General features: G+C 31.0%; 1 protein-coding gene and 1 long non-coding RNA gene across 2 annotated transcripts; one reads left to right on the top strand and one right to left on the bottom strand.

The window, feature by feature from the left end:
• The first annotated feature begins 3,425 nt into the window (after positions 1–3,425).
• Positions 3,426–19,909, top strand: LOC134716592 (uncharacterized). The gene is made up of 12 exons (XM_063579604.1): positions 3,426–3,477; positions 3,952–4,117; positions 6,055–6,251; positions 7,008–7,256; positions 8,132–8,227; positions 9,407–9,569; positions 15,483–15,691; positions 16,911–17,097; positions 17,323–17,555; positions 17,951–17,995; positions 19,066–19,659; positions 19,905–19,909. The coding sequence occupies exons 1-12, from the start codon at positions 3,426–3,428 to the stop codon at positions 19,907–19,909; spliced, it is 2,196 nt and encodes a 731-aa protein (XP_063435674.1).
• A 203-nt stretch (positions 19,910–20,112) lies between these two features.
• LOC134713900 (uncharacterized) lies at positions 20,113–23,143 on the bottom strand. The gene is made up of 3 exons (XR_010106414.1): positions 22,971–23,143; positions 22,632–22,738; positions 20,113–20,363 (listed from the first exon to the last, which is right to left on the bottom strand). It is a non-coding gene; the product is annotated as an uncharacterized LOC134713900 (long non-coding RNA).
• Positions 23,144–27,320: the final 4,177 nt, after the last annotated feature.

The following is a 27,320-nucleotide window of genomic DNA, read 5'->3' as shown; positions in this document are numbered from 1 at the left end:
TTGTTATTGATAATTCTAATTGGCTTCGCTGTTTAAATCTTTCATCGCAATGTATTTCAAATGTTATGCTACTGTCATAGAAGTGATAGGTTAAGCTAGCTACAAAATCAGGTTTAATTACATATTTTCTACATAAGAAAATGTCTGTACCAAATCAGGAACATGTCAGTTGTTATTCATTCGTTTGATGTGCTTAAGCTTTTGATTTTGCCATTTGGTTAGTAATTTTCCGTTTTGAATTTTCCCTGGAGTTTTGTATTTTTGTTATTTTACCTTTATTTCTATAGTTACTAGTATATAAAAGCTTAAAATTACTCTTTAAGAAGTGACACTACATATACCAGCTAGAGGTATCTAACCTTTGTCACACCCCTTACATAATTTCACTTTTACACTAGAGCAAAGCTTAACATTTGCATGTAGGTAAATGCATTACTTGGAATCCTAACAGTGGTTCAAAAGAACAATTGAAGTCTAAGTTAGTTTAATTATTTTCTATTCCCATTATGATTCTGCAATTTATCTTTTTTGAACACGAAAGCTTGAATCATAAGTAGCATGAGAGACAAATGAATAATTCTATTTAAGGTTTGTTTGAAGAAAAAGATTATTAATATGTTTAAGATGAACAGTTGAAAGAAATTAATACAATGTCGATAAATTCAAATTCCTTATATCACGATATCATGATAACAATTATTCGCTTAATAAATTTTCTAAGAGAAAAGAAAAATATTTAACTGGATGGTATATAAAGTTTCTGAATGTAAAATGTCGGATATATATAATAGCATTCATACAGTTATTTATGCTTGCATATCATATAAGTTATTGGCAAAATTGTTAGGAATTTTTGGTTTTAAATGCTCTCCAACTTCTTATTTATTTGGCCTCATATATTTTTTATTCAAACGTCACTAGTGAGTCTTTGTAGACGAAATCCGCGTCTGGCGCAAATACTACATTTTAAACCTGACATTTGTGAGGATTTTATATTCAATGAAAATCTTTGAAAGTAAATACTAGAAGTGTTTTTGTTGTGAAGCATGCATTATCATCAGCCATCTTTTCAAGGTTTATTTTAAAGATAGTTAGAGAATATGATGTTGACGACTGACCTTTGATAATCTCTATCAATTTATCAAAATGAATTATATAGGTTTGGGGTATTTTAGAAATATAGATTCCACAACTTCAACAATAGTTATCAAAGGTACCAGAATTATAATTTAGTACGCCAGACGCGCGTTTCGTCTACTAAGACTCATCAACAAGTGTATATATACGATATTTTTCAACTAGAGACAGTCAAATTTTTATATTTAAAAAGCGACGCCTACCGAGTTATAGCGGTGGAATCTACTTCTCTAAAGTTTTTTTCCGTTAATTTTTGATGTGACGTCATCAGGCAAAATAATAAAGACACCAAGAAAAGTTAACGTCACAATTAATCTTCCACCAATCATATGCTGAGAACAGATTTTCGCTAGTGCGGAGAAATAATTTTCTCACACCGATAAAAAAATGTGAAAATAGCGCAAACATTCGAGAACAAGATATAGACAACAATAGTCTGCAAATGTTTAAATCTCATAAACCGATCAAGAAATGGTATAGACATATTTCATCTGTTAAAACACTTGATTATAGTTGGATCATTGACGGTCACTTCATATCTGATTTCATGCAAAAGCAAGCAAATACATGTATTATATCAAAGTAGAGTGTTTTAGAAAAACAGTTTATATTATTATTAATATAGGCTTTAATAATTATTTTTTTAAGTTGTCTTCTAGTTTTTAGTTCACAAAGGTTATTTTTTTTTAATTTCTTGTAAAGATTTTTTTTAAAAGCAAATCTGATAATATGTAATACTCATTTAAATACTGTAATATTTGTTTAGGTAGATTACTTTTACTAAATGAATATCATCAAGGCAATTTTATAGAGGAAATTAATGTATAGGAGATTTACCAAACCCATATACGACTTAACTTATTTCATGCATTCTTGTTTTGTTCCTTGAATCTCAACTGATGTGTGTCTTGACGTGGGGTATTAGATGTATTAAATGATAGACCGTTACGCTGCGTTAGCTTAAAGTTGCAATATAGTGCACAAATCAATCGAAACAGTCCATGAAAGAATGAAGAATCTGAATGCCAGCTTAAACTAGACTTAAAAGATCGATTTGAGAACGATTAGATTCTACTATGCAATTATCAAGAGATATTTAATGTTTAATAATTTTATGTTCGAAATTAGGAAAATAATAACGATGAATTAAAAGAGGGACAAAAGATACCAAAAGGACAGTCATACTCATAAATCCAAAACAAACTGACAACGCCATGGCTAAAAATGAAAAAGACAAACAGAAAACAGAAAAAAACAATAGTACACATGACACAACATAATAAAACTAAAGAATAAACAACACGAACCCCACCAAAAACTTATTCGGTTGGTCACATTCTTGAAAGGGAAGGGGATTGTAGTTTCGACGTAAGGAACATATCCGATATCATAATTTTTGTGAAACGGTTATTCCATAACGGTCAACCAACTCGTGATGTATTTATGTATTTAAATGTATTTTATATCATATCCGAATAAAAAGAGACATGGGGTTTACGACAAGGAGATAGTAAAAAACCTTCAAAATTACAGAAGACACTAACAGTGACAATAAACAATCTTCAACAATAGACAGTCCCGTCTGTATAACATATCACCTGTAAATCGTTCCTAGTCAGTTAAGTAAGCATTTTGCTATATTTTTTCAACAAACTGAATTATACTGACAACGGAATTAAAGTGTCAGTATAATAACAGTACCATATTAAGCAACATCACTTTATTGTTTTTAACTCGTGCCCACTACTACGTATGAGAAATGATATCACATGATTGTTTTATTATACATATTATCCAACAAGGTAATGAATTAACTTGATCATTATGCTGATTTCAAGTTAATGTTTTGTATATGTTATGATCAACTAATACACAAAATATAACAAGTATCATACAAATGATTCTCTGTAACAGACCAATACCTAACTCGTCCGAAAAATAGATACACCACACAAAAATATATAACGACAGCGGACATCATGTTTTCATTGTTTTGTTTTGGTCATATTGTTATAGACCATGTATGTTTGTTGGCGGGTGTAAATAATCCCTTTTTCGTTGTTGGTTGCAGTTTTAAAAATCAGTACTTTTTCTTTATCTATCTTTCTTAATTCTGATGTGGCTAGTGCCAAATTTATGTGTTTTTATATAAACAAATTCCATACTTGTGACAAATTCAATTGAAAAATAGCATTTCCTACAAAAGCGTTTTATGGTAATCCTATAGTGTGCAAATGCTTTTTTTTTAGCTAGGGACATACATCTCTCTCTTTTTATCGTTTCAGAATATGTGTTTTTGGTCCATTATACAATGTTTAAGCATAGCAACTGTTGTAACAGGTAATAAAACATAAAGTACATGTTTTGAAATATAAAAAAGTATATATAGATAATATAAATTAAAGTATGTCGTATATTTATTTGCTACTGTCATGGAACAAATAAGTTGATTTGTCATTCGTTAATGACAGAATTGTCATTTTGACGGTGCTAATTGTTTTGACATTGGGTTAATTAAAAACAATATTTTACAAATGCAATGTAAAGATCAAAAGAGTAGGAAGTGCACGGGATGCAAGAAATTAAAAAAAAATTGTCGAAATTTCATTGGACAATACTAGACCATTGAATGAGGAGTATACATGACCTACATAATCATGTAAGATGATATTCAAATAGTGTAAAATTCTAATTATGGTTAATTTGTTCAGGTTAAAATAGATCAATTGCATTTTGATCAATGTCTAAGTGTTATAACTTCCCCTAAGTACTGATTATTTGACTAACTTACTGATTTTTAATTTCTTTCCGTAGAGATAGGTTCCCATTTTGCTGCTGATTTTAGATATACTTTGGTTTATCACCAAGAACAGAGAAATTATCAGACAGCCAGCGATATTTGTAGAAGTCATGGTGGAACTCTTCCCATTATCAAAAATTATATTATTCCTGAAATCATTGCTGATATTTCATCTTTAAGGTAATAATTGTTTTTTGAATACAAATTAATATACAAAGAAGATATGATATGATTGCCAATGAGACAACTATACATTAAGGTAATTGAAGGCAATCATACGGCCTTCAATAATTGGGTAAAACCTATACCGTATAGTCCACAATAGTCTTTGAATGTGGTGAAATCTTTATATGCTTATTAGCTGTCTTCATATTAAAATAAGATTGAAAATCATACGGGTTTTCCATTGCCAAAGCAATAAGCCAGCATTCTGATCAGAAGCAAAAGAATGTTATGTAAAGTAAGAGGCATCTCATATAAACATTTACACAGAAAAAAATCTATTAGACAATAACAATAAAAACCAAGGAGTAAACAAAGATTCACAAAACCAAATGCATTTACATCAACAGTTATAAATAATAAATAAGAAACAACACGAACTCCACGAAAAACCGGAAGTGAAATCAGGTGCTCAGAATGGGTATACGGCACCCGGCGTGTTATTTATTTAATCAATCGGTTAAAATAACTGTTGCTCTTCATCTGTCTCATCATTTGAGATGCGTATTAAAGTTTGACACCCGGAGTTAAACTCTGTTGTAATAATAAAAAGAATTGTTCACGATGCGTGACTTCTACTTTAAATTATATCATTGGCTTAATTGTAAATATGAAAAAGGTCAATGAGAGCATAATAAGGAGAAAAAAAGCAATAGTTTTGATTATTGTTTATCATCTTATAATGAATTTATTCTCACTAAATCATAATGACGTTTTCAATATATGAAAATTCTTTACATGTTTTTGGCCTTAAAATAAATATATTTGCAAAATCGACCTCCATTTTATTATTAGATGAGAAAATCTCTGTAAAAGTTGTATTCACATAGAGATAATTTCAGTTTTAACAAACTATTGTGTAAATGTGTGGGAAGAAACAAGTTATTTATCACCTGTTCATTATTGAAATTTTCTCAAAATCATTTACAATTTGAAAAAATAAAATTACAGCAATTATGATTTGGAATGACAATTAACTTATATAATAAAACCAATGAGAACTATTAAATTATTTACAGAAAAAAACACAATTATGCCAATTATATTATCAATTATCTTTAGACCGCATTATAAGCGTGTAATAAATAGATTCGGATCGGTGGACAATCGGTTGATATCTTAGATCGTGAGAAATGATATGTTTTATCTATTTTTAAGACTGATCACATTGATTTGAAATAAAAGTGTACTTCATCATTGTTTAAAACTTGTATTAGCATATATGTTGTTGTTCTGTGTGAATAGACTGTACGTATTGAACCATTTTATAATGCCAAAAAAAAAAATACACTATAACTGTAATCTACCTGCTGTACCTATTTTCTTCAGAAATGAAAAAAAAAGTTATTCAATATACATTAAACCAACCATATGAGGTATCTCTTATACTGCATAATGTTAGCCTAACCTAATATATAAATGGTACCTGTCATACTGCCCACGGTAAATTGATATTAGATAAATCAGTGTAATATAGTGATTTTATAATAGCGGAAAACAAGGCATGAGAACAATACATGTAAGTGTAAATATGATTTACCGCTAACATGTTTAACCCCGCCACATTCTGTATGGATGTGCCTGTCCCAAGTCAGCAGCCTGTAATTCAGTGGTTGTCGTTTGTTTATGTGTTACATATTTGTTTTTGTACATAAATAAGGCCGTTAGTTTTCTCGTTTGAATTGTATTATATTGTCATTTCGGGGCCTTTTAGACCTGACTATGCGGATTGGGCTTTGTTTATTGTTGAAGGCCGTACGGTGACCTGTAGTTGATAATTTTTGTGTCATGTTGGTCTCTTGTAGAGAGTTGTCTCATTGGCAATCATACCACATTTTCTTTTTTATATTCAAGATATTTAGTTGACTTTACTGTGTTGTGCAATTATCTTACAGAAATATATCCGTGTGGATTGGTTTGTCAAACGTAAATAACACATGGATGTGGGATGATGGTACGGAACTGACGTCATCCCCATGGAAACGAGCGCCACCGTTAGATAGATGTATGTCTGCAAGATTAACAATGGACGCAATTCTGGAACCAAAGTTTTGTGACAATAAGTTACCGTTCTTTTGTCAATACAAAACAGGTGATTTAACTTTTAGTGTTTGATATCTTCATTGGAAGTCAAAGATACAAAATGAGATTTTTTTTATAAAAATGAAAATTTGTCTGTATGGCTGTTGAACACTTGGTAACATTCTACTCCCCACTATTACGAATGAAAACTGTTTACCGATGTCCAAACCGGATTTTCTTAGTAGTTCTATAACTGTCTGGTTTCCTCAGGTACTACTGTATATACTTTACACAACTGCTATGCATTTTGGCAACTGGTCGCTTAAAACAGTCAACACCCATCAAACTGTCCTCGATTTTGTCTTTATTTTTGGATATTATTTTTTTTTACTGATTTAGATGAAAAATAAATATTTAATTTCGCTACACTTTATGTGTGACGTCAGACGAATCATCTCAATTATTCATAAGATTTAAGTAATTACTTTCCATGTCATGATATGCAGTTTCTATTAATTATGTAGTCCTTAAAGTGCATCATATTGATTTAAATACAAAATTATAGAATTGAAGCTATTTTCAGATCAAAGAAAATTTATTAAGTATTTGTGTGACCGAAAAGAAAAACTATGTTGACAAAATCAAATGGAAATAAAGTTTATATTTGTGTAAATAACAAACGAAAAACAACACGCAACTTGTGAGGTCATTGCCAACTTTTCATATTGAGTGTACCTCGTATTTAATCTTGCTCATCTACTGAATTTTCAGTTCCAACTTTAATTCATAAATAATGAAATGATGTCTTTAAAACATAATCCCACAGGTAGCTGTTACTTTAGAATCTATAACCAAGCAAGTATTGTTGGACATAACAAATTCAGTTTGACCAGAACGAGTCTTGAGAGATGTAAAGACGTATGCAGTCATGTGACAGAATTTGAGTGCTGGTCTTTTGAATACAATACAGTAAATCAATTTTGTCAACTCAACGATGTTAATCGATGGACAGCATCGGAGAGCTTTGTATATTTTGACAAAAGTTGGGACTATTATCATAAAACATGTTATACGTGTAAGTTTACTGCTCTATTAAATGAAATATAATGGCACCATGCATGTATAGTTAGTAGAATTGCCAATACAAATCTGACGGAAGAAAATGTAATGAGTAACAAAGTTTGAATTAAATTCATTACATGTATGGCTGTACCAATTTAAACCCAGGAATATTATTCGTCCCCCTTTTATACGACATTGAGGTTTTAAACAGGGTTCGCAAATATCATATGAAATTTCCGGCTTCGGTTTTGTCAGGTAAGTCATATGAAGTACTTGTCTCAAACCTGAATGAATGGTATATCAAATGTTTGTATGTATTTTGACCACTTTCAGCTTAGCCAGATATTTGATACATACTTGAAATATTCAGTAATTTGCAGTAAACTATTTTCTCAAGTTGGTGCAATACTTTAATGTACAATAGTTTCAATGATTAACTTAGTATATAAGGTGTGTAAATAAACTGCTTTTAAATTAAAAACGCACTCATATTTTTCTCTCCTATTTGTATAATGTTGCATTATTTTACCTTGATGTATATTTAGATGACGTCATAAACTGCTGTTCTTTTGATTAACGTTATTGAGGTTCTTATGAGGATGAACGTCTTCTCCATTTTGTTATCACAAAGATATACACATTTGTGAATAAAATGGACAGTGGTAAAATTAACTTAAATTGAAAAGGAAAAAAGAAAATAACAAAAAGGAAAATTCAAAGCGGAAAATCCCTCAACAACCTACCACTTTAGGCGATGAACAAAAAAGAGATCATTTGTATCACAATGATAAATTATTCATCAATATCTTTTGGTTTGCTGCAGGACATTATCATACTTTTTTCTACTGTTCTGATATAAACTTAACGAAGATTTTTAAAATATTACAGCGACTATATTATCCGAGGATTCAGACCAAACAACTTTTATGGCATACCAGAGTACCACAATGACAATGCCTACGAATACATCAACAAGTGGCCATGGTGAGTTAAAATATCAGTTTCATATCTTTTTTTTAACTCATCGGTGACCTATTTATTGTTTTCAAATAAGCTGTAAATTGAACAATAATAAAATTTCGACGATCTCTATAATAAATTTCTTTTTATATTTCCACATACCTCTATTTCTCCTATTAGTTCAACAGAAAAATGTACCTTAACAAAAAAGCATGATTCTTTCGAAGGCAGATTGTGAGGTAAAATGAACGGTGACCCTATTTTTTATTTAATTTTTCTATAAAGTATATGACAAAGTTCATTTATAGAAAAAATCGTGAAATCTTGTATTTAAAAAAATGGATATATCCCCTTAGGTCGCATATAAACCATATTTCAAAATGACGATCTTCAAACGTGTAGAAAACACACCCGTGGTTAGATTTATATGTCAGGTGATAGACAACGTCATGATTTGTTTGAATTATTAGAATTCTACTCCTACGTCGTAAACTTTTTGTAAATGATTCAGTTACGACGTAAGGAACATCAGATATTATTTGTGAAACGGTTATTTCATAACAGTACAACAACTCTTGATGGCGTCCGTAAAAAACGAAGGGATGAATTCAACTTCACCATTTTGAACTCTTAGTTTAATAACTTCCTTGTGAGGAGCCACCCTCATTTAAAAAAAAATCATGATAGGAAATGCAAGCACGGGAATATCGTATCAATAGGGAGATATAAAAGGTGCTGCTGGCATGTTGCTACTTAGAAATAGAAAGTTCACAATTGGAAAGCTGACATCATCTCTTGTGTCGTAAAGTTTTTGTTTACAACCGACCCTCATTGTTTATTTCTAGATGTAAGTGAAGGCGGAAGTGTAAATTACGTCATTGAACGATGACCTAGGAATGTAAAGATTACGGGAAAAGCGCAAATCAGAAACTGAAGAAAAAAGTGTTCGTTGTTCGTATCAATACTCCATGTCTCACTGATGTTTAGTATCCATAAACATTGATATCAATCACCCTTTAGTCAGAATCAAATATATAGAAAACGATTAGTATCTTTTATCGCCTCTATAGTGCTTATTCATTTAAGGGCAATTTGAATACCAATGCATAACATGGAGGATCTTGTCGTATGTTTTTTTTTATAACATACCAACCTCTTGATTGTAAAAACATCCACTAGATAAAAAAAAAGTACATTTTGTAGAAGTGGACATGTCGTTGTTGGAACCAAGACGATATGTGTTATATAACATAAGCTTATCATGGTCTGAGGCTGAAAAATATTGTAAAGATAATGGCGGCCATCTGGCTAAATTAGATGGACCATCCAATATACCAGAAACAGGATACCAAAGCATTGTTAACATGTATGTACTTCTAAATTATTTTCGAGTAAAGTATACCGTTTTTCATTATTATCAAAAAGTAATTATGACTATGAAATTAAACACAAATATAATAAGATTGATTAATATTGATTGCAAACTTTCAGTTGATAACACTGGTTGATAAATACCATCTATATATATAAATATTCTGGAGTCTGTCACAATCCAAATAACTAACCAATACACCACTAAAACATTGTGTCCACCTAACTTTTTCTGTTGATTTAATTAGTTAATTGATTGCATATGGTACTAAACATAGGCTATCATCGATTTGGTTTCATATGTGTATCGTCAAACAACTCGAAAAATAAATTGTCCATAAAATTAAACTTTGGGAAAACATACTAATATAAAAAAGAAGATGAGGTATGATTGCCAATGAGACAAATATCCACAAAAGACCAAAAGGACACAAAATTACATTAATACACAAATTCTGATAGGGGAAACAGGCTCTCAATAACTTTGAGATGTGCACTATCAATGCAGATGCTGTTGTTGAATTGAATAATAAATAATGCAAAATGATTATTTTCTCCTGTCCTACAGTTACGTTTCAGTCGATCTTATGCATTTATAGATTTATATCAAAGTGTAAATTATCCTTTCTAACGAAACGCGAAGTTAAAATAATATGTTTAGAGGCTTCTGTAGTCTTTTACAAAGAAATTAGCATGTGGTTGAGTATAGTTGACTTCAAAGGAATACTGCTGTATAGTTTATCCCTTTTGAGTCTATTAAAAAGCGGCAGAAGATACCAAGGGTACATTCGAAATTAGTAAATGCAGATGATAGTTATTTAACAATTTTCAAGTTTAGTAAAACGGTTAGTTAAACGGTTACATTTTGTAAGAGACATTTCAATAAACAACAAATGTTGAGTGAATCGCAGTTTCACAAAACAAGCGTAATACGAAAAAAAGAAAACAAATATTCACAAAACGTAAGAATACTCACCATAGATACAAGGCTTACAATTTTTTTATTTGCGCCAGACGCGCGTTTCTTCTTTAAAAGACTAACCAGTACTGTGCAACACGAATCACAGTAAAGACTAGGGTGCTTTCATGAACACCAGAAGGCCAAGTAGATCCTACCCCATTACATATTTCCAACTAAAAGACTCCGCGATATCACATTTCATCATATGGATAATTTTATGAACTCTTTCTAAAACACTGGTATGTTTCGTTTGTAAGAATGACAGAATTACTTCCCTTGAGTAGAAGATAGAAGAATTGTATCTTTATCTTGACCAGAGCGTATTGTTTTTGATAACCGTAAAACAAAATGCTATTTCTAGTGAGATTCATGATCTTAGGTTCAATACGGATAGTTATAATTGTTTCATTTGATAAATAAATGGCATATTACTATGTCGGAGTTACTTTATTATGTCAAGAGATATGTGCATTATTGATTATATATTTAGACCTTTAATTTTTCGTTAAGTTATTTCGCATATTTTCGCATTGTGGATGGTTGCCAATAATTCCTTGTACCTACTTCTTTTGAACCACTTCCTCATATTTCTCATTTTATCTGTATTTTAGGACTAATTTAACAACAATGTCATTAATCAACACTTTTTGACAAACATTTAGCCGTAAAAAAACTTGCATTCTGCAAATTTCCGTGAGTTACTTACAAATCAAAGCGTACATGTAGTGACATACCAAAAACAAAAATAAATTTAACCTTTGCAATAAGAAATTAGTTTGGTAACGTGGTACATTATAATTTTTTTAACCACAGCAGATGAATTGCTATAAGACCAATAAAACATGCATATCCACAATAGTTCTCTATATATTTGTATGACAGTTGACTCGTTGTAGAAACGAATCTCATTAAGGAAGAAATTGAAAACAGATTGTTATACATTTTTGAAATCCACTTTATTTTAACTTCGGTAGATAGTTGTTGCATTCACAATCACACAACACATCTTTCTTCTAATATATACAAATAGCATAGTTTATTACTTCTTGTAGACAAATCTTGAACTCTTATTTCAACGTGTCGTTTCTCTCATGCATTACCACATCTTAAAATAGAGCATTGACTGAAGCGAAATATTGAGGTACTAAAAGTCTTTACGTTCTTGCGCCATTCATGAGGCTGGTTAATCTGGACACTGGATTACTTTTGATTTTTTCTAAAAGTCATTTAAAAAACATTCAGCTATGTATATATTTATGGTACTTATCAACCTAATTCGAATTTGAAGATATGTTTTTTGGTTGTTTTTTTTATCTTTATTTTAGCATACCTCATATTTACATGTTATTCAATTATTATTCATCTTCATTTAAGAATACTTCATGTTTGAACGTTCTACAACTTATTTGCATATTTATCAGAAATAACAGTTTGAATATATTCTCTGATTTACCACACACAGATATATGCATATTTTGTTTTTTTAAACATATTGTGGAATTGTCACTTGTGTTCTTTTTTGTTTATTTTTTTTTTAAATTTTATTTTAGCTTTGAATTAAAAATAGAATTGACAGAATGTCTCGATCAAAACAAAAGATAAGCTTTCTAATTTTATTATGAAAACATTTACTTGAAAAGGCATTATTTAATCATTTCACTCGTTAGTATATTCGGCTGCATTTACAAATAAGAACAAAATGACGAACTTTGTTTCTTTGTAGAGAAACATATATATAAGAATCACATATCATTATCACGTTTTATAACAAACGTTTCTTGGACCAGAAAGTACTATCCCTCAAGCATTCTTCGGTTTTCCTACTAAGCCGGTTTCGCTCTGTAAAAATCCATTCATCAACCGGGGGAATTCGTAAATAATCATCTGTGATTTAATCTCCTCATTTATCTTCTAGTTATTTAAATGTCATCATTTTTACAGAACAACAGGCATAAAACAAGTTTTAATTATAGATGTAATATAAAAATGCATAATAATGAAATGAGTACATTAATCTTACATCCATCTCACAATACCTGAGGCTAAACACCACTAATTAACTCCACTGATCCCCTTTTAACTAAAAAAGTATTACATGCCCTACTTCTCAGAAATCAATGAGCGAAAGATGTGGACCATTCATAAAAGTGCAGTGTGTACTTATTCATTTGTCATGAAGTGCGATGTTTAATTTAATGAAAACAAAGTTGAGGGGATGAAAACACTTCGGTTTAATTTGTTTATTTTCATACATACTTCATGTTTAATTGAACGTAAGGATGGTTAACGACATTTTGATTGCTAATACACATGCTGATGTCTGCAATCAGCTTAAGTATATCATGCTAATCAACCCGAAAATGATAGTCAATTTGAAATGAAAATGAAAACAAAATAGCTAAATTACCCATAGATACTTGAAAAAGTTACATGAGATTTTAATACGAGACACTATCTCTTTGCGTGAATTCACACTTCTTTTCAAATAATTAGTGCCAAGGACATATGGATAAGAGTGAAAACACATTTGATTGCCATGTAGTATAGTTGTAACACCAACAATAAAATACAAATAGAACAAGATTTCAGCAACACAATATAGGTATTCATGTCCTGAATTATAAACTAGCTGGTACATTGTTCTGACGTAGTTCTGCTCTTTGTATCGTATTCCAGTATTAACGAATTTAAAAAAAAACCACACGTCTACAGCAATATTATATTGGTGCATGTTTTACAGCAAATACATAGTACGAATAAATGGACAAGAGAAGCATTATTGATCTTTAACACCGTCTTGATCGTGTAGCTAGGTACGGGTTTTGATCTATGGTAGTGGTTTAAAAAACAAAACAAACCACGCACTTAAAGAAAATTTAAATCGGAAAGTCTTCTATTAAAAGGCAAACTCAAATGCTCAAGCATAACTCGAAGCGAAAACAACTATCAAATTAATTGTTGTTCAGGAATTTCTTAATGTAGGAATGGTACCTTAAACACTGTGTTATAGCTAGGCAAACCTCTTAATTGTATGACAGTCACATCTTATTCCATTAAATTGATAAAAGCGTCGTTTTCTTGCAGGTATATGTTTTGACATATTTTGACATTTGTGTATAGAGATTGTTTTGTCATGGATAGATACACAATATCTGTTTTTTTTACATTTATACATAAAACAGTATGTTTCTCTTGAATATTTTTTTTTATAATAATTGTTTTAATTGATTTGTCTTTTGTGAGTTATGAAAAAGGTTGTAAAAGGTGTTATGATAAAGGTTGTAAAAGAGGAGCGAAAGATAATATAGGGAAATTCAAACTCAAAGATGGAAAATAAAGCGTCAACGCCATGACTATAAAAGAAAAAGAAAACAACAAAAGCACAAAAGCACATACAACAACAACACAGAAAACAAACGCTATGCAACACGAACATTACCCAAAAGTGGAATTTATCCCAGGTGCGTCAAAAGGGTGAACCCCCTGGTCTACATGTGGCACCCGTCGTGTTGCTCATGTTATTAAAATCCCGGTTAATCGTCTAATTCGGTAGGACACGTTCGTGAAAATGGAACGGGATTGTAGTTACGACATTAAGGAACATATCCGAAACGAATATTTCCTAACGGTCAACCAACTCATGATGGTGTCAGTAAAATGTTAATTTCTGTGTTATTTTGGTTTCTTGTGGAGAGTTGTCTCATAGACAATCATACCACATCTTTATTTTTTTAAATAATGCTTTTAACTTCACCATTTGGAAATCTTGGTTTAATATCTTCTGTTTTAGAAGCCTACCTGTATCAAGGAAATCATGATAGGATACATGTTATTGTTTTAATTAAGTAAATGTTTTGATTTGATCACAAATTGGCCAGAAGAAAACAATAGGTGAACCTATAAATAGCAGCTTGCTTGTAATTAAGTTTTGCTGTCTACAGGTTTTCGCTATACTCTATTTTGCTTTCTTCATTTTTTTCATATACTTATATCATAGTAAAATAATGAAGTGTTTTGTGGATATTTTTCCAGATCTTTGTTTTGTGGTTAGTGTTATTGAATAAAAAAATCATAACTAAATCCTTTACTAAACTATTTCATAGGTTCAAGAATTTTAATTAGATATTTACCTGGCAGATGAATCTAGGAAACATTGTTGAAATTTCAGTTGAAATTATGTTTTAATAGATTTCAGTGAAGGAAATTATTGATCGGTACTTGGTGTCTTCATCTATTGTAAATTGTTACCTTTTATTCTTTAGCTCTTTTCCTGTCAAACGACCAAAAACTTTTTTTTTAATAATTTTCATTGTTTGGTTTTCAAAAGATTTTGGGTGGTTGTGAAAAAAAAAATCACAAAAATACTGGAATCGGAGCAAAATTGTAATTGGTTTATGTCTATTAATATATTTAGTTTCGTTTATTGCCGAAGATAAAATAAGGCAGTCGTTTTTTTTTTTATTATTACACAGTTTCTTGTTTTTACCGAAGTATTCTCGGTTTTCTATCGCAAATGGGTGTTGATGCACCTTGCTATCTTCAGTGTCTTTTTAAATCAGATCGAAGGGAGAAAATTCAGTTTGTGATAGCATTATATATATCCAGTTTGGATGTTTGTGCTTTCGATCAGACTACACTATTTTTATATGACGAATGATTTACTAACATTTTCAGAGTCCCACATACTGTGAATTAATTAATATTCATTGGATACCACTTTCCGTAAATTTTATGGGTACAGGAGAATCACGAGTTTAAATGTTCAACGAAATACTTATTTTCTAAGGGTGTGTATGCAGACTTTGCCAAAATCACGAAATTAAATATTCAGGAATATGCAATTGTTCATCAAACCACAAAAATTGGTATCCACCAAAAAACAAATGTATCTATAGTATCATTAAATAATATTGATATCAGACAAACAGAGTATCTTTTGTATTTTAGGAATGAATTGTTTTGGATTGGCCTTAGGCGAACAGAAAACATTGGATGGCATTGGTATAACAATACTGATCTGGAATGGTCAAATTTTAAGTATAAGCCTAACGAATTTGACTATATCAAAGTATGCGGTGCTGTGTCATTGTCTAGTGGTTGGTGGTATAACGAAGTTTGCGATGAAAAGAAAAGATTTCTTTGTCAGTACCCTAAAGGTATGTTTATTAGTTTATTCTCTATGTTTAAATTATCAAAGGGGGGGGGGGATACGGCGGTAACAATAAATCATCAATTCGTTTTCACTTTTATCATGAACTTTTACCTGTTGTCAGGTGTTGAAATACTAATATTTGTAATAGTCAAAACTGAAGTAAATCTTGTTTGAAGTGATATAGTTTCCTGAATTTTGCCTAAGCGATATCAATAGTAAAATTCTAACTATGTTTTTTAAAGATGCATCCGTTGATAGCTTTTGCATATTTCCAGCTCACCTGGCCCACAGGGCCAAGTGAGCTTTTCTGATCACTTGGCGTCCGTCGTCTGTAAACTTTCACAAAAATCTTCTCCTCGGACACTAATTGGCCAAATTTAACCACACTTGGCCACAATCAACATTAGGGTATTTAGTTTAAGAAATATGCGGGGTGACTCGACCAACCAACCAAGATGGCCACCATGTCAAAAAATACACCTTATCGCTATTTGTCCGCCATTACTGGATATCACACAGGTTCCCGTAAAATTTTGACGTCATAAAACAAAATATCTGACGCCACAATTGAAAAGTGATTGTTGAATGCGTCAATAGGTCAAGCGGACGGGTCGGCCGGCCGAGTAGGCTAATAGCGATAAGGTCTATAGAACATAGGGGTAAAATGTAGATTTTTTCTTATAACTCTGAAACCGAAATTGAGTAAAATTATTTATCAAGTCAAGATCTATCTGCCCTGAAATTTTCAGATGAATCAGGTAACCGGTTGTTGGGTTGCTGCCCCTGAATTGGTAATTTTAACGACATTTTGCTGTTTTAGGTAATTACCTTGAATATTATTATAAATAGAGATAAACTGTAAACTGCAATAATGTTCAGCAAAGTAAGATCTACAAAAAAGTTGAATGACCAATATGGTCAGTTGACGCCATAGGAGTTATTGGCCTTTATAGTAAATTTTTAACAATTTTCATAATTTTTTTTAATTTTTACAAAATATTTTACTATGTTATTAATTGGGCAAGTTCATTAATTGTATGTAGCAAGAACGTTCAGATAAGTAAGAACTGTAACCACAACTCCATCACCAAAACACAATTTTGTCATCCTCCATCTGTGTCCTTTGTTTTATATGCACAAAAACCAAGGTGATAGATACAGGCTCTTTAGAGCCTATAGTTTAGTATGAAAACAACTAGTTTTTCTAACTTTTCTATTTGTAGAGTCATGTGAATTTATCAGAACTGCTAATGCAAGTATCATGTCATACAATGAAGAATTATATGACGATGTATCTGCAAATTATTGCCAGAACAAGTGTATATCTGCCAAGTTTTGTCTCTCCTATGAGTACAATACCAATAGTAGGGTATGTCAAATAAGTCAGGAGAACAGATGGACTGTTGAACAGTATTATCATACAAATTCTGTTAATTGGAACTATTTTCATAGACGCTGTAGTTTTGGTAAGATATTACAACGTGTACACAATAGTTTTGTTTGTTTCATTTGCCTTCAGTTAACCTTGAAATATTTATCAAGAGTGAACAGTCAAACTCATAGATCTAAATAAACCAACAACGTCATGACAAAAAATGAAAAAGGACAAACAAACAAATAATAGTAACAACATAGAAATATACAGACTGCTAATGCAAGTATCATGTCATACAATGAAGAATTATATGACGATGTATCTGCAAATTATTGCCAGAACAAGTGTATATCTGCCAAGTTTTGTCTCTCCTATGAGTACAATACCAATAGTAGGGTATGTCAAATAAGTCAGGAGAACAGATGGACTGTTGAACAGTATTATCATACAAATTCTGTTAATTGGAACTATTTTCATAGACGCTGTAGTTTTGGTAAGATATTACAACGTGTACACAATAGTTTTGTTTGTTTCATTTGCCTTCAGTTAACCTTGAAATATTTATCAAGAGTGAACAGTCAAACTCATAGATCTAAATAAACCAACAACGTCATGACAAAAAATGAAAAAGGACAAACAAACAAATAATAGTAACAACATAGAAATATACAGACTAAGCAACACTAACACTAACACTAAAAACTAGGGGATGATCTCAGGTTTTTACTAGTATGGTTTACTTTTACAAATTGTGACTTGAATGAAAGAGTTGTCTCATTGGCACTCATACCATATCTTCATATATCTAGTCATATTAGTGGCTTGAATTTAGAGCATGGTAATTTCGTTGTCAGATACAAAATCATTGTGATTAATTATTTATTCCAGGATATGATACGGTCAAAGAAACAACTACCTTAATGTCTACAACAGGTATGTATATTTACAGAATCGGAAGAAATAATTAACAATTTAGTCAAGTCAAGAATACAATTTACATGTCAGTATTGTCATTTATAATTATTACTGATAAGACAAGGTGAAAAATAATGATATCACTCAAATATGGAAATTAAGGACGATACAGTCTGTTGTACAAGGTTGATGCATATATATCATAAATGTCAAACAAAACGGAAATATATTCACATTGTTTTCTCTTTTGAATTCTTTGTGCCTTAGGTCTTTAAGGATTAGCGTAACACAGTGTATGTCTAAGTAAACAGGTAAAACAATTATAAATATTGAGGAAGTATACCTGTCTCCAATTAAACATTTTAATACCAAAGAAAAATCACTGCACTAAAAATAGTCAGAATTGGATATTCTTTAAATAGAGTGCGCCTTTGTTCGACGTTGACAAAGTACGCGTATAATGATTTATCTGATCTCATATACGTTTATAAGAATATGATTGGTTAAAAGCAACCGTGCGGAAAAAATATAATTCATAGGGGGTTAGAAGGCGTGGTTTATTTTTATACTTTTTGAACTATGCCTTTGTTTTTATAGCGTTTAAGATAAAAACACAATAATGACCGCCATTTTTGACAATTGTAACTAGTAAGGCTGTTTGTTATGCTCACACATTGTTGTCCATATCATGGAATTGTATGTGACTGTCACACAAGTGAGAGGTTTAAATAGTTATAAAACCAGGTTTTATCTATCATTTCCACGGCTAAATGTCTGTACCAATGTGGAATTTCCTGACCCCATGTTTGTCGTATAACGTCACTATCATATCATAAAAATGATAATGTATACATGCTACCTTGTGCATAAATAGATTCGTTAAATGTAGACACAGCTTAGAAACTATACGTTGTATCTTTTGCTGATTGTTCAAGATTAATTGGCACTTTTCACAGCCTTGTCTTTTGGTCTTGGGATAGAAATTGTCTTTAATCTAAATCATTCAATATAAATTGTTTTTATATTTATCGGTAGAATAATTTCCATATAATGAAAATAAATATGCATTTTTTTTATAATATTTGTAGAATCTATTACGACTACATTTATTGGATCGACAAAAATAAGTGAAATCTCCACGACAGATGACATAATGACTACGTTAGATCCAATAGCGGAAAATGAAAGAATGTTTCAAGAATTAAAACAAGAAATGAAAACAATGAGTGACAAAATAAAAAAGAAACAATTAGAAAAAAGTAAAACAAGTGCAGAAGATAACCGACCTTCTGCAAAAGGTGTTGGAATAGTAGCAGCAGTAATTTTAATTTCAATATTTGGAAGTGTAGTTTTGATGGATATTTCGACTATAGGTGTACAATGTAAAGAGATTTCAAAAAGAGAAGCACGGAAAAACAGGCGGTATAGAAGTAGAAATGAATCCTCATTTCATTCACATAACAATAACAATAAGAATCATTTTGAAGGAAAGAATATATCGTGCGATCCTTCTTCCAAAATTTGTATCAAAACTGAACCAGCTTCTGTAGATTCTATTGATATTTCTGTTATCAGTGATGTATTTGAAAAACAGGAAGTTGTCTCGTTACATTGCAAAAAAGAAGTAAAAGACGATAGTTATAAACTTCATGAAACAAAGAGTTCAATCGAAGGACAAGTCTGTAATTTAGAACTCGTCGAGGTTCTTCCTGACAGTCAAATTAAAACAAAGCAAACTGTATCACCACATCATTTAAGAACAGATAGTTGTACTAGCTATATTTATAGTGATGACACAACAAAAATGTCTGATAAACATACGGAAACTTTCTCTTCTAAAGACTTAGATGTACAAATCAAAACAGACATTGTGACTCAATCATCAAAATCGTCTGTTATGTTAAACATTGGTATACCTATAAAGCAGACTAGTGCAAAACAAGAAATGGCTATAAACGAATCAAATGTTTTGAACACAAAAGCAAATATAGGTCATGAGGAATGCAGTAAATCAAATGAAATCGAAAATGGTATCGTAGACCCTATTGAACATAAAAATAAAGTTGTTACATACTTTTAATGTATATATGTATATGCAAATACTATATCAATTCGTATGCAAATAACAAAATGTTAATGTTTTAATTTTTATTTAATACATAAACCAAAGCCAGGACAATCGTGTCTTTACGCTTTACTCCCATCATTTCTATAATAGGATGTGTTTATTGATATCAGTCTGTTTTTTGTTTTAGTCCTGTAAATGATAACTTGATTGGATGATAGGTATCTCCTATTTTTACATAATCTGGGTATCCAATTTTAATGGTCAGTCCAAAATCTATCGGCGTATTGGATATCTTCATAGGATGTTTATTCTTCCCAACTGAAAAGAGCAGAAGATAAAATTATGCTTTTTTATGTATAAATAAAAATCAAAGACAAAATAAAACCAACCATTAAACGTCGACAATAGAATATTTTTATATTACCGAATTTTGACTCCAGTTTATATTATTTTTCGACAGGTTACCATCGACATTCTGGTACTCGGTCAATTAAGAGCAACGTAACATCACAATTTAATCGGTACACATTTTGGGGAAAATATACTGCTTAATATTTTCTTTACACGACAAACTCATAGGAAAATAGTAAAATTTTCCCTCTAATCACACCGATTAAATGTTTGATGTTAATTCTTTACGTTGCTCTTTACTGGCCGAGTACAAGGATGTCGTAGCTAACATGTCGAAAAAAATATAGAACGGAGTCAAAAGTCGGTAATATGAAAAAAGTCTATTAGTCCGTCAAGATGTTAAGTTTTAGGTAAACTTGTTGGTTTCATCAGATAGTATATAGTTATCAAAGGTACCAGGATTATAATTTAGAACGCCAGACGCGCGTTTCGTCTACATCATACTCATCAGTGACGCTCATATCAAAATATTTATAAAGCCAAACAAGTACAAAGTTGAAGAGCATTGAGGATCCAAAATTCTAAAAAGTTGTGCAAATACGGATTAGGTAATCTATGCCTGGGATAAGGAAAAATATACAATGGCTTTTTGGTCACAGCAACTTGAAACTAACACCACGTGTTCTTTATGATTAGAATATTACGTATATATGTGACAATTGTGTGTTGACTAATTTTCAAGGATAAAAAACACAAAGGTATCAAGGAAAGAGGAAAATCGTGTCCTATGGACACTTGTTCTTGATTACCTATATCTTAAATAGAAGGAATATGCAACAACATCATTTCAATCACCAGTTTATCAAGAATGTCAGTATTGAAATTGATATGTTTATGAATGTGATAATATTTTTTCTGTCAAACTGATGTTCTGTTAATACAACCTACAAAGAAATTTGACAGAAAAAAAATTATATTGCAATCTTATCTATTGTAATGGAATCAATTACTACAATAAGGAATAAAAACGAAAAAAAGGGTTTAAGCTTTAAATTTTTCTTTGAAATAAGATTCCTATAAAATAGGACTAAACTCATGAATTAGAAATATATCATGTATTATATCACATTTCAGATTTGACAGCATCGTGTCTGTCGTGCATAATAATGTAACTATATGAAAATGTCATTTCAAGGTATTGTCACTTTTAATATATGTATGTAGATAGGCAGTTCTTTTTACAATGCATGCTTGTTTTGCATTCTAAAAATATTATGAGGGAGAACTATTTTCTCTGAACGCACTGAAAATACAAAATTCAGAAACAGGCAAAATCCAACAATGACCATCTTTGCTTAGGGTAGAATTATTTTTTTCTTCAGTCTATAAACCTATATACGAAATTTGTTGGTTAATGGTTATTAAAGGTACCAGACTTATAATTTGAAACGTCAGACGCCCATTTCGTCTCCATAAGACTTATCAGTGACGAGTAATGAGGACTTAAAATTTCAAAAAGTTGTTCCAAATGTAACAAAAATTTAAAGATTGATTTAGAGTTACATGACTTGAAATATAATAAATACATGCAATCAAAATGTAACAGGACGTTTATCAATATTTTTCAAAATTGTGTGTCTGAACATGTAAGAATCCTTTTTAATTTGCAAAATTTTATTTTATTCTGCTATATATGTTTATAGATAATTAACCAATGTGAAACTTACTTTCGCAACTTCGGATCTATGGATTGCTTTATAAAGCAAATAATATAACTGCTGATTTTGCAATAAATAAACTCATCGTAGATACCGGGTTTAAATTTTGTGTTTGCGCCAGACACTTGTTTCGTCTACACAAGACTAATCAGTGACGCTTGGATAAAAAAAAAACGCTTAAAAGTCCAAAATAAAGTACGAAGTTGAAGAGCTTTGAGGACCAAAAATTCCTAAAAGTTTTGTCAAATACATCTACGGTAATCCATTCCTGAGATGGCAAATATAAGAAAAAATGTTCCTCATTATCTAAAATTTTGCAAACTTTGCTTTGTGCAATATGTCTGGAATTGTCTTATATCGACCAATTTCTATTTCCAAGTGATGTTCACTTATAAGGATTTTTTTAAAAGTTATTTTTAAATTTGTTTTAGATTGTGCAACAATTCTTCTCGTCTTATTTCATTTTTGATGATCATTTTTAAATGATATAGGAATATAGTTATGGTAAAGAACTGACCTGCATGTGGATGTGAATGTGAATGAGATGGCTTTCGATGTACAGCTGCAATGGTATGAATCACAATAACTATTGTCAAAATATACCAAAGCATATATCCACACATCCTGAAAAAAATATATTTGACATTCCTTTATTCCACTTTGTTCTGGCATCCAATCATAATGTTGATTTTCATACTTGCAAAACTGCTTAGGTCTTTAATATCGAACAGTTTATATAACAAAGACTTCCCAAATTTCAGCGAGGAAAGAATAAAGGTATTTTAATATTTTGTTCTTGCTGTCTATTAACTGATATGTTTAACTAATGAAGGATTTTTGTTAAGTATTAACTTACTTGTATTTTTGTTGATGTTTGTTTCCTTCACAAAATACACGTTTGCGCTTTATTGTTCATGCGGAGGCCGGCATCATCATTAACTAAGCCCACACCTTTGTCTATGCTCATTTAATTAAAACTGCAGTCTATTCTGACAGAGTAATAAACAATACAGTAAGATGAGTATAATTACTTTATCAACCTTTGCTACGTTACATAACTTTTTATATTCAATTGTTGTCAATGCACGCTTAATTTATAAAGGCGTGATAGTATTGTCTGACCTATGTTTAAACATTGACATTATTTAATTTAAAAAATGATCGTTAACAAGCTATATGTATATCATATAGCATAAATTATTCTAAATAAGTGTGGTTATGAGATACATTGTTTATATCCTGTCCTTTGAATGGTTCAATTAAGCCTTAAGCAAAACATAAAGCAACGTGTATGAAACCTTTTAAGATATAAAACATTCGAGCTTGAAGATGTGTTACGTCTATTGTTCTTTGTTTGAAAAGTTATTTTTATGTCCATCCGATAAGGTTGCAAGATCAAAAGTATCTATAGTTTCCTTCTTTTACGCACCTAGATTAAAGGTACAAATGTACGTAGAATATATTACTTTCAATATTCTACATGTAATTCATTTGTACTATTATCTAAATTATTTTGTTACAGTGAAAATAATGTAGCGATTAATCAGAAGACAACTTGTGTTGGAATTTCAATAAGAAAATTATTTCGTTTCTGTTGCCTTTCAATAATTTCTATTTTTTAATTTGGTTGACCGTTATGGAATAACCGTTTCACAAATGATATCGGATATGTTCCTTACGTCGTAACTATAATCCCATTCCCTTTCATGAATGTGACCTACTGAATTAGACTATTTACCAGATTTGTAATCACATAAGCAACACGACGGGTGCCACATGTGGATCAGGATCTGCTTACCCTTCCGGAGCACCTGAGATTACCCCTAGCTTTTGGTGGGGTTCGTGTTGTTTATTCTTAGTTTTCTATGGTGTGCCATGTGTACTATTGTTTTTATGCTTGTCTTTTTTATTTTTAGCCATGGCGTTGTCAGTTTTTTTTAAGATTTATGAGTTTGACTGTCCCTTTGGTATCTTTCGTCCCTCTTTTTCTATCTGTACTTATTTCTTTACCTTCCTAAACCTGTAAGATTTTTTCTTGGGATCGATCGATATGGTATGAAAGCATGTTATTATGTATTGATGACAAAGCCGTCCGATACATGGTAGACCACTTGGTTATTTAGAAAAGGGTACTATTATGATATCTATTTTCATGTAATACCTCTAGTTTGAATGATCAATATCTTTGCTTGTGCATGTTCTCAAAACGTTCATTTTCTGTAAAACTGTATATAGAACGTAAATAATTCAAAACATCAAGGTTTTTGTCCCGGTTTATGAACGTTTGTATTTCATTTGACACGTGCGTCTGGTGTACATAATTATAAAACTGGTACTTTTCAAATACTTGGCTTCAACAACTTTTGGTCTCGAGCCGATACATTTACGTGAGGAAAACGTGAAACAAATATACCAAGGCAAATACAAAAAAAGGAAGTCCATTCAAATTGACAAAAACAAAAGTGAACTGATGGAAATCAACTGTCATTTTCCTGACATAGTACAGACATTTTCCGAAAAAACGTCGGGTTAAACCTTGTTCTATCGATAGCGAAGCATGTTTCGATGTAATAGGTTAATTTATTTATTATAACAATGATGCATTGTTCTATGAAATAACCGTATTACATCCTCCAAATTTGTCGAACTGTTTAGAAATATCTTAATTTCATATAATAAGATAGTAAATTTTATTGAAAATGGGGAAAGTTACATACAGGCACGGGATAAACCATATCATAAATTGTTTTACCAATGGATGTGGTCATACCAAGTCGTTTGGTACGCTTTCTGTATTATCTATATAAAAGAAATGAATTACTTGTAAACAAAACACACATGTTTGATTAATGAAAACGCACTAACAATTCAAAATATCCTTGGAAAACATTTTTTTTTTATCCATTTTGAAGTCCTCTAATGGAGGCAACTTTTAAACTGCTGATATGAATAGTAAATTGTAGAAATTGTGCCATGAAAATTATTAGCATTACCCTTCAGTAAATCCCCAAGACTTCTAATATCCATTATTGTACATACTTTTAAAAGCAATTGCCGTATAAGGGCTTTGTTTTGTCAAATGCTGGTCGAAGCATGGATGTAGTTTTAACTTCTGAGTTGAAAACAAAATAACATTAATTACTAGTTTATAGTGCTTTTTGTATACATTCAACAATACCGACAATATTCAACTCTGGTGGCTAATATGAAGTTGTTACACATGTTTTGAATGTTACTCATAGTGTACAATGATAAAGGATTTTTAGTTTTTTATTTAGCACAAAACAGTTGAAATACTAGGGTAGTCCCACCCTTTTCCAGTTTCTATACCTCATTCATCCATAAGACATAGACTTAATACTGATTATATATTTTGTCTCACATTGTCATATGAGGGCTTTAGACTCCAATGATGAATTTATCTATGTCTTGATCAACACCAGACACCATGGGCACCTTTCAATCTGTAAAGGAATATACATTTTTCTTAGATAAGACATTTTTGGTTCGCATTGAACTAATATCTTGTTTTTGAAATGAAACATTTCTGTAGCCGATAGCAATGCAAATTTGAACACGAGACGAGTACAAAATGGTGCCATTGAATATAAACAAAAGTAAAAATAAGAATAGTGCTCCGGCAGATACTGAGAGACATTCAAACTCAGAAATCGATTTGAAAAAACTTACAACACCATGGCTGAAACAGAAAAAGGCAAGCAGCAATACACAAAACATAAAATAGAAAACTAAATATTGGGCAATTGATTCAGGAAATTGACATCCCTGGCTTGTGGTTTCGCCTTATGATATGCAAGACCAAAATAACATAATTTGACTTTATAGTCATCATTGCGAACTGTATATTGCAATAGCCTTTTTGCATTGATGCTTACATAACAACCAGTTTTCAATTAATACAGAATCATTGAAATATTGTTCATCCCTTCCCGTTTGAAAATAAAATCTGTTCAAGATAGTAAAATATAACATCGAGTAAATCTGTTGTTAGTTTCTAATTATTTAGTGGTCATGTAGCCGGTATGTTAATTGCATATTGGTTTTTTTAATTCGCACGTATGTTGCTCAACTTCCCTATTCTTCTATTTTTTTTTATATGTTCCTATATTATTTCTCCTTGTACTTGTCCAACTATTTTTCTGTGATGCAGTTAGAGCATGGTGTTATGTATTTATAATATATATCAAAATGATAGACCACTTTGCTCTCTTAGATGGAATACATACTTATATTATATTTCAACTTATAAATAGCGAAATACATGTAAGTGCAAACCAAAAACCTGGTATTCTACAATACTCAAAGACCTTATTACATTTTTTAATGATGTCCTTTTTAATATTCTGTCAAATTTATTTGCAACATTTTTTACTTGAGTGATTTAACGTAGCATTATCTGTCCAATTAATGTCCCCTTACTAAAATTCTCATGACTAATTTATAATATGTATATTCAAGTTACAGAAATTCCAAAAGAAACAATAAACAATGCAAGGATTCGTATTTATATATCATCATTTCGTGCTTAAGTTAGATCTGACGCCATCTAATTATCATTCGAGAGGGCGAAAAATGCCGATGGTCATATAACCCGATTTAAACATACATGTTAATTTGAATATAAACAGACTGCCATTCACTTGCAATCTCATAATGATGATTTTTCTAGTCATTTTTATTTCATGTAACTGTCATAGATTACAAACATATGTAAATTATCTGTTAGTTTTTTTGTCGGAGAAAGATTAATTGTGGGTCAGATATTTATTCCAAACGGCTCCTTGTTTCACTTTTCAATCAAATTGAGAAAGGCAATGGGAAATGTGTCAAAGCGACAACAACCCGACCATAGAGTAGACCACCAATGGGTCTTCAATGTTGCGAGAAACTCTCGCACTCGGAGGCGTCCTTCAGCGGGACCCTTTAAAAATATGCATACTACACCATTTTCTACTTTTTAAAAATGCCTGTACCAAGTCAGGAATTTGACAGTTCTTGTCGATTCGTTTTTTATGGGTTTTGTTATTTGATTTTGCCATGTGATTATGGACTTACCGAATTGATTTTCCTCTAAAGTTCAGTATTTTTTGTTATTTAACTTTTTTCTAGTACAGTGATAATGGACGTCATACTAAACTCAAAATTATACACAAGAAACTAAAATTTAAAATCATACAAGACTAGC

The sequence above is a fragment of the Mytilus trossulus genome, chromosome 4 (assembly GCF_036588685.1).
Source record: "Mytilus trossulus isolate FHL-02 chromosome 4, PNRI_Mtr1.1.1.hap1, whole genome shotgun sequence".
Lineage (NCBI taxonomy): Eukaryota > Metazoa > Mollusca > Bivalvia > Mytilida > Mytilidae > Mytilus > Mytilus trossulus.
Note: the sequence above shows the minus strand (reverse complement) of the source record. Positions and strands in the feature narration are given on the sequence as shown.

Coding starts and splice junctions, on each gene's coding strand:
- LOC134716592 (XM_063579604.1), top strand. CDS start 3,426: ATGTGTTTTTGGTCCATTATACAATGTTTAAGCATAGCAACTGTTGTA. Junction 7,257..8,131: donor TCATAAAACATGTTATACGT/GTAAGTTTACTG, acceptor AAAATATTACAG/CGACTATATTATCCGAGGAT. Junction 15,692..16,910: donor TCTTTGTCAGTACCCTAAAG/GTATGTTTATTA, acceptor TTCTATTTGTAG/AGTCATGTGAATTTATCAGA.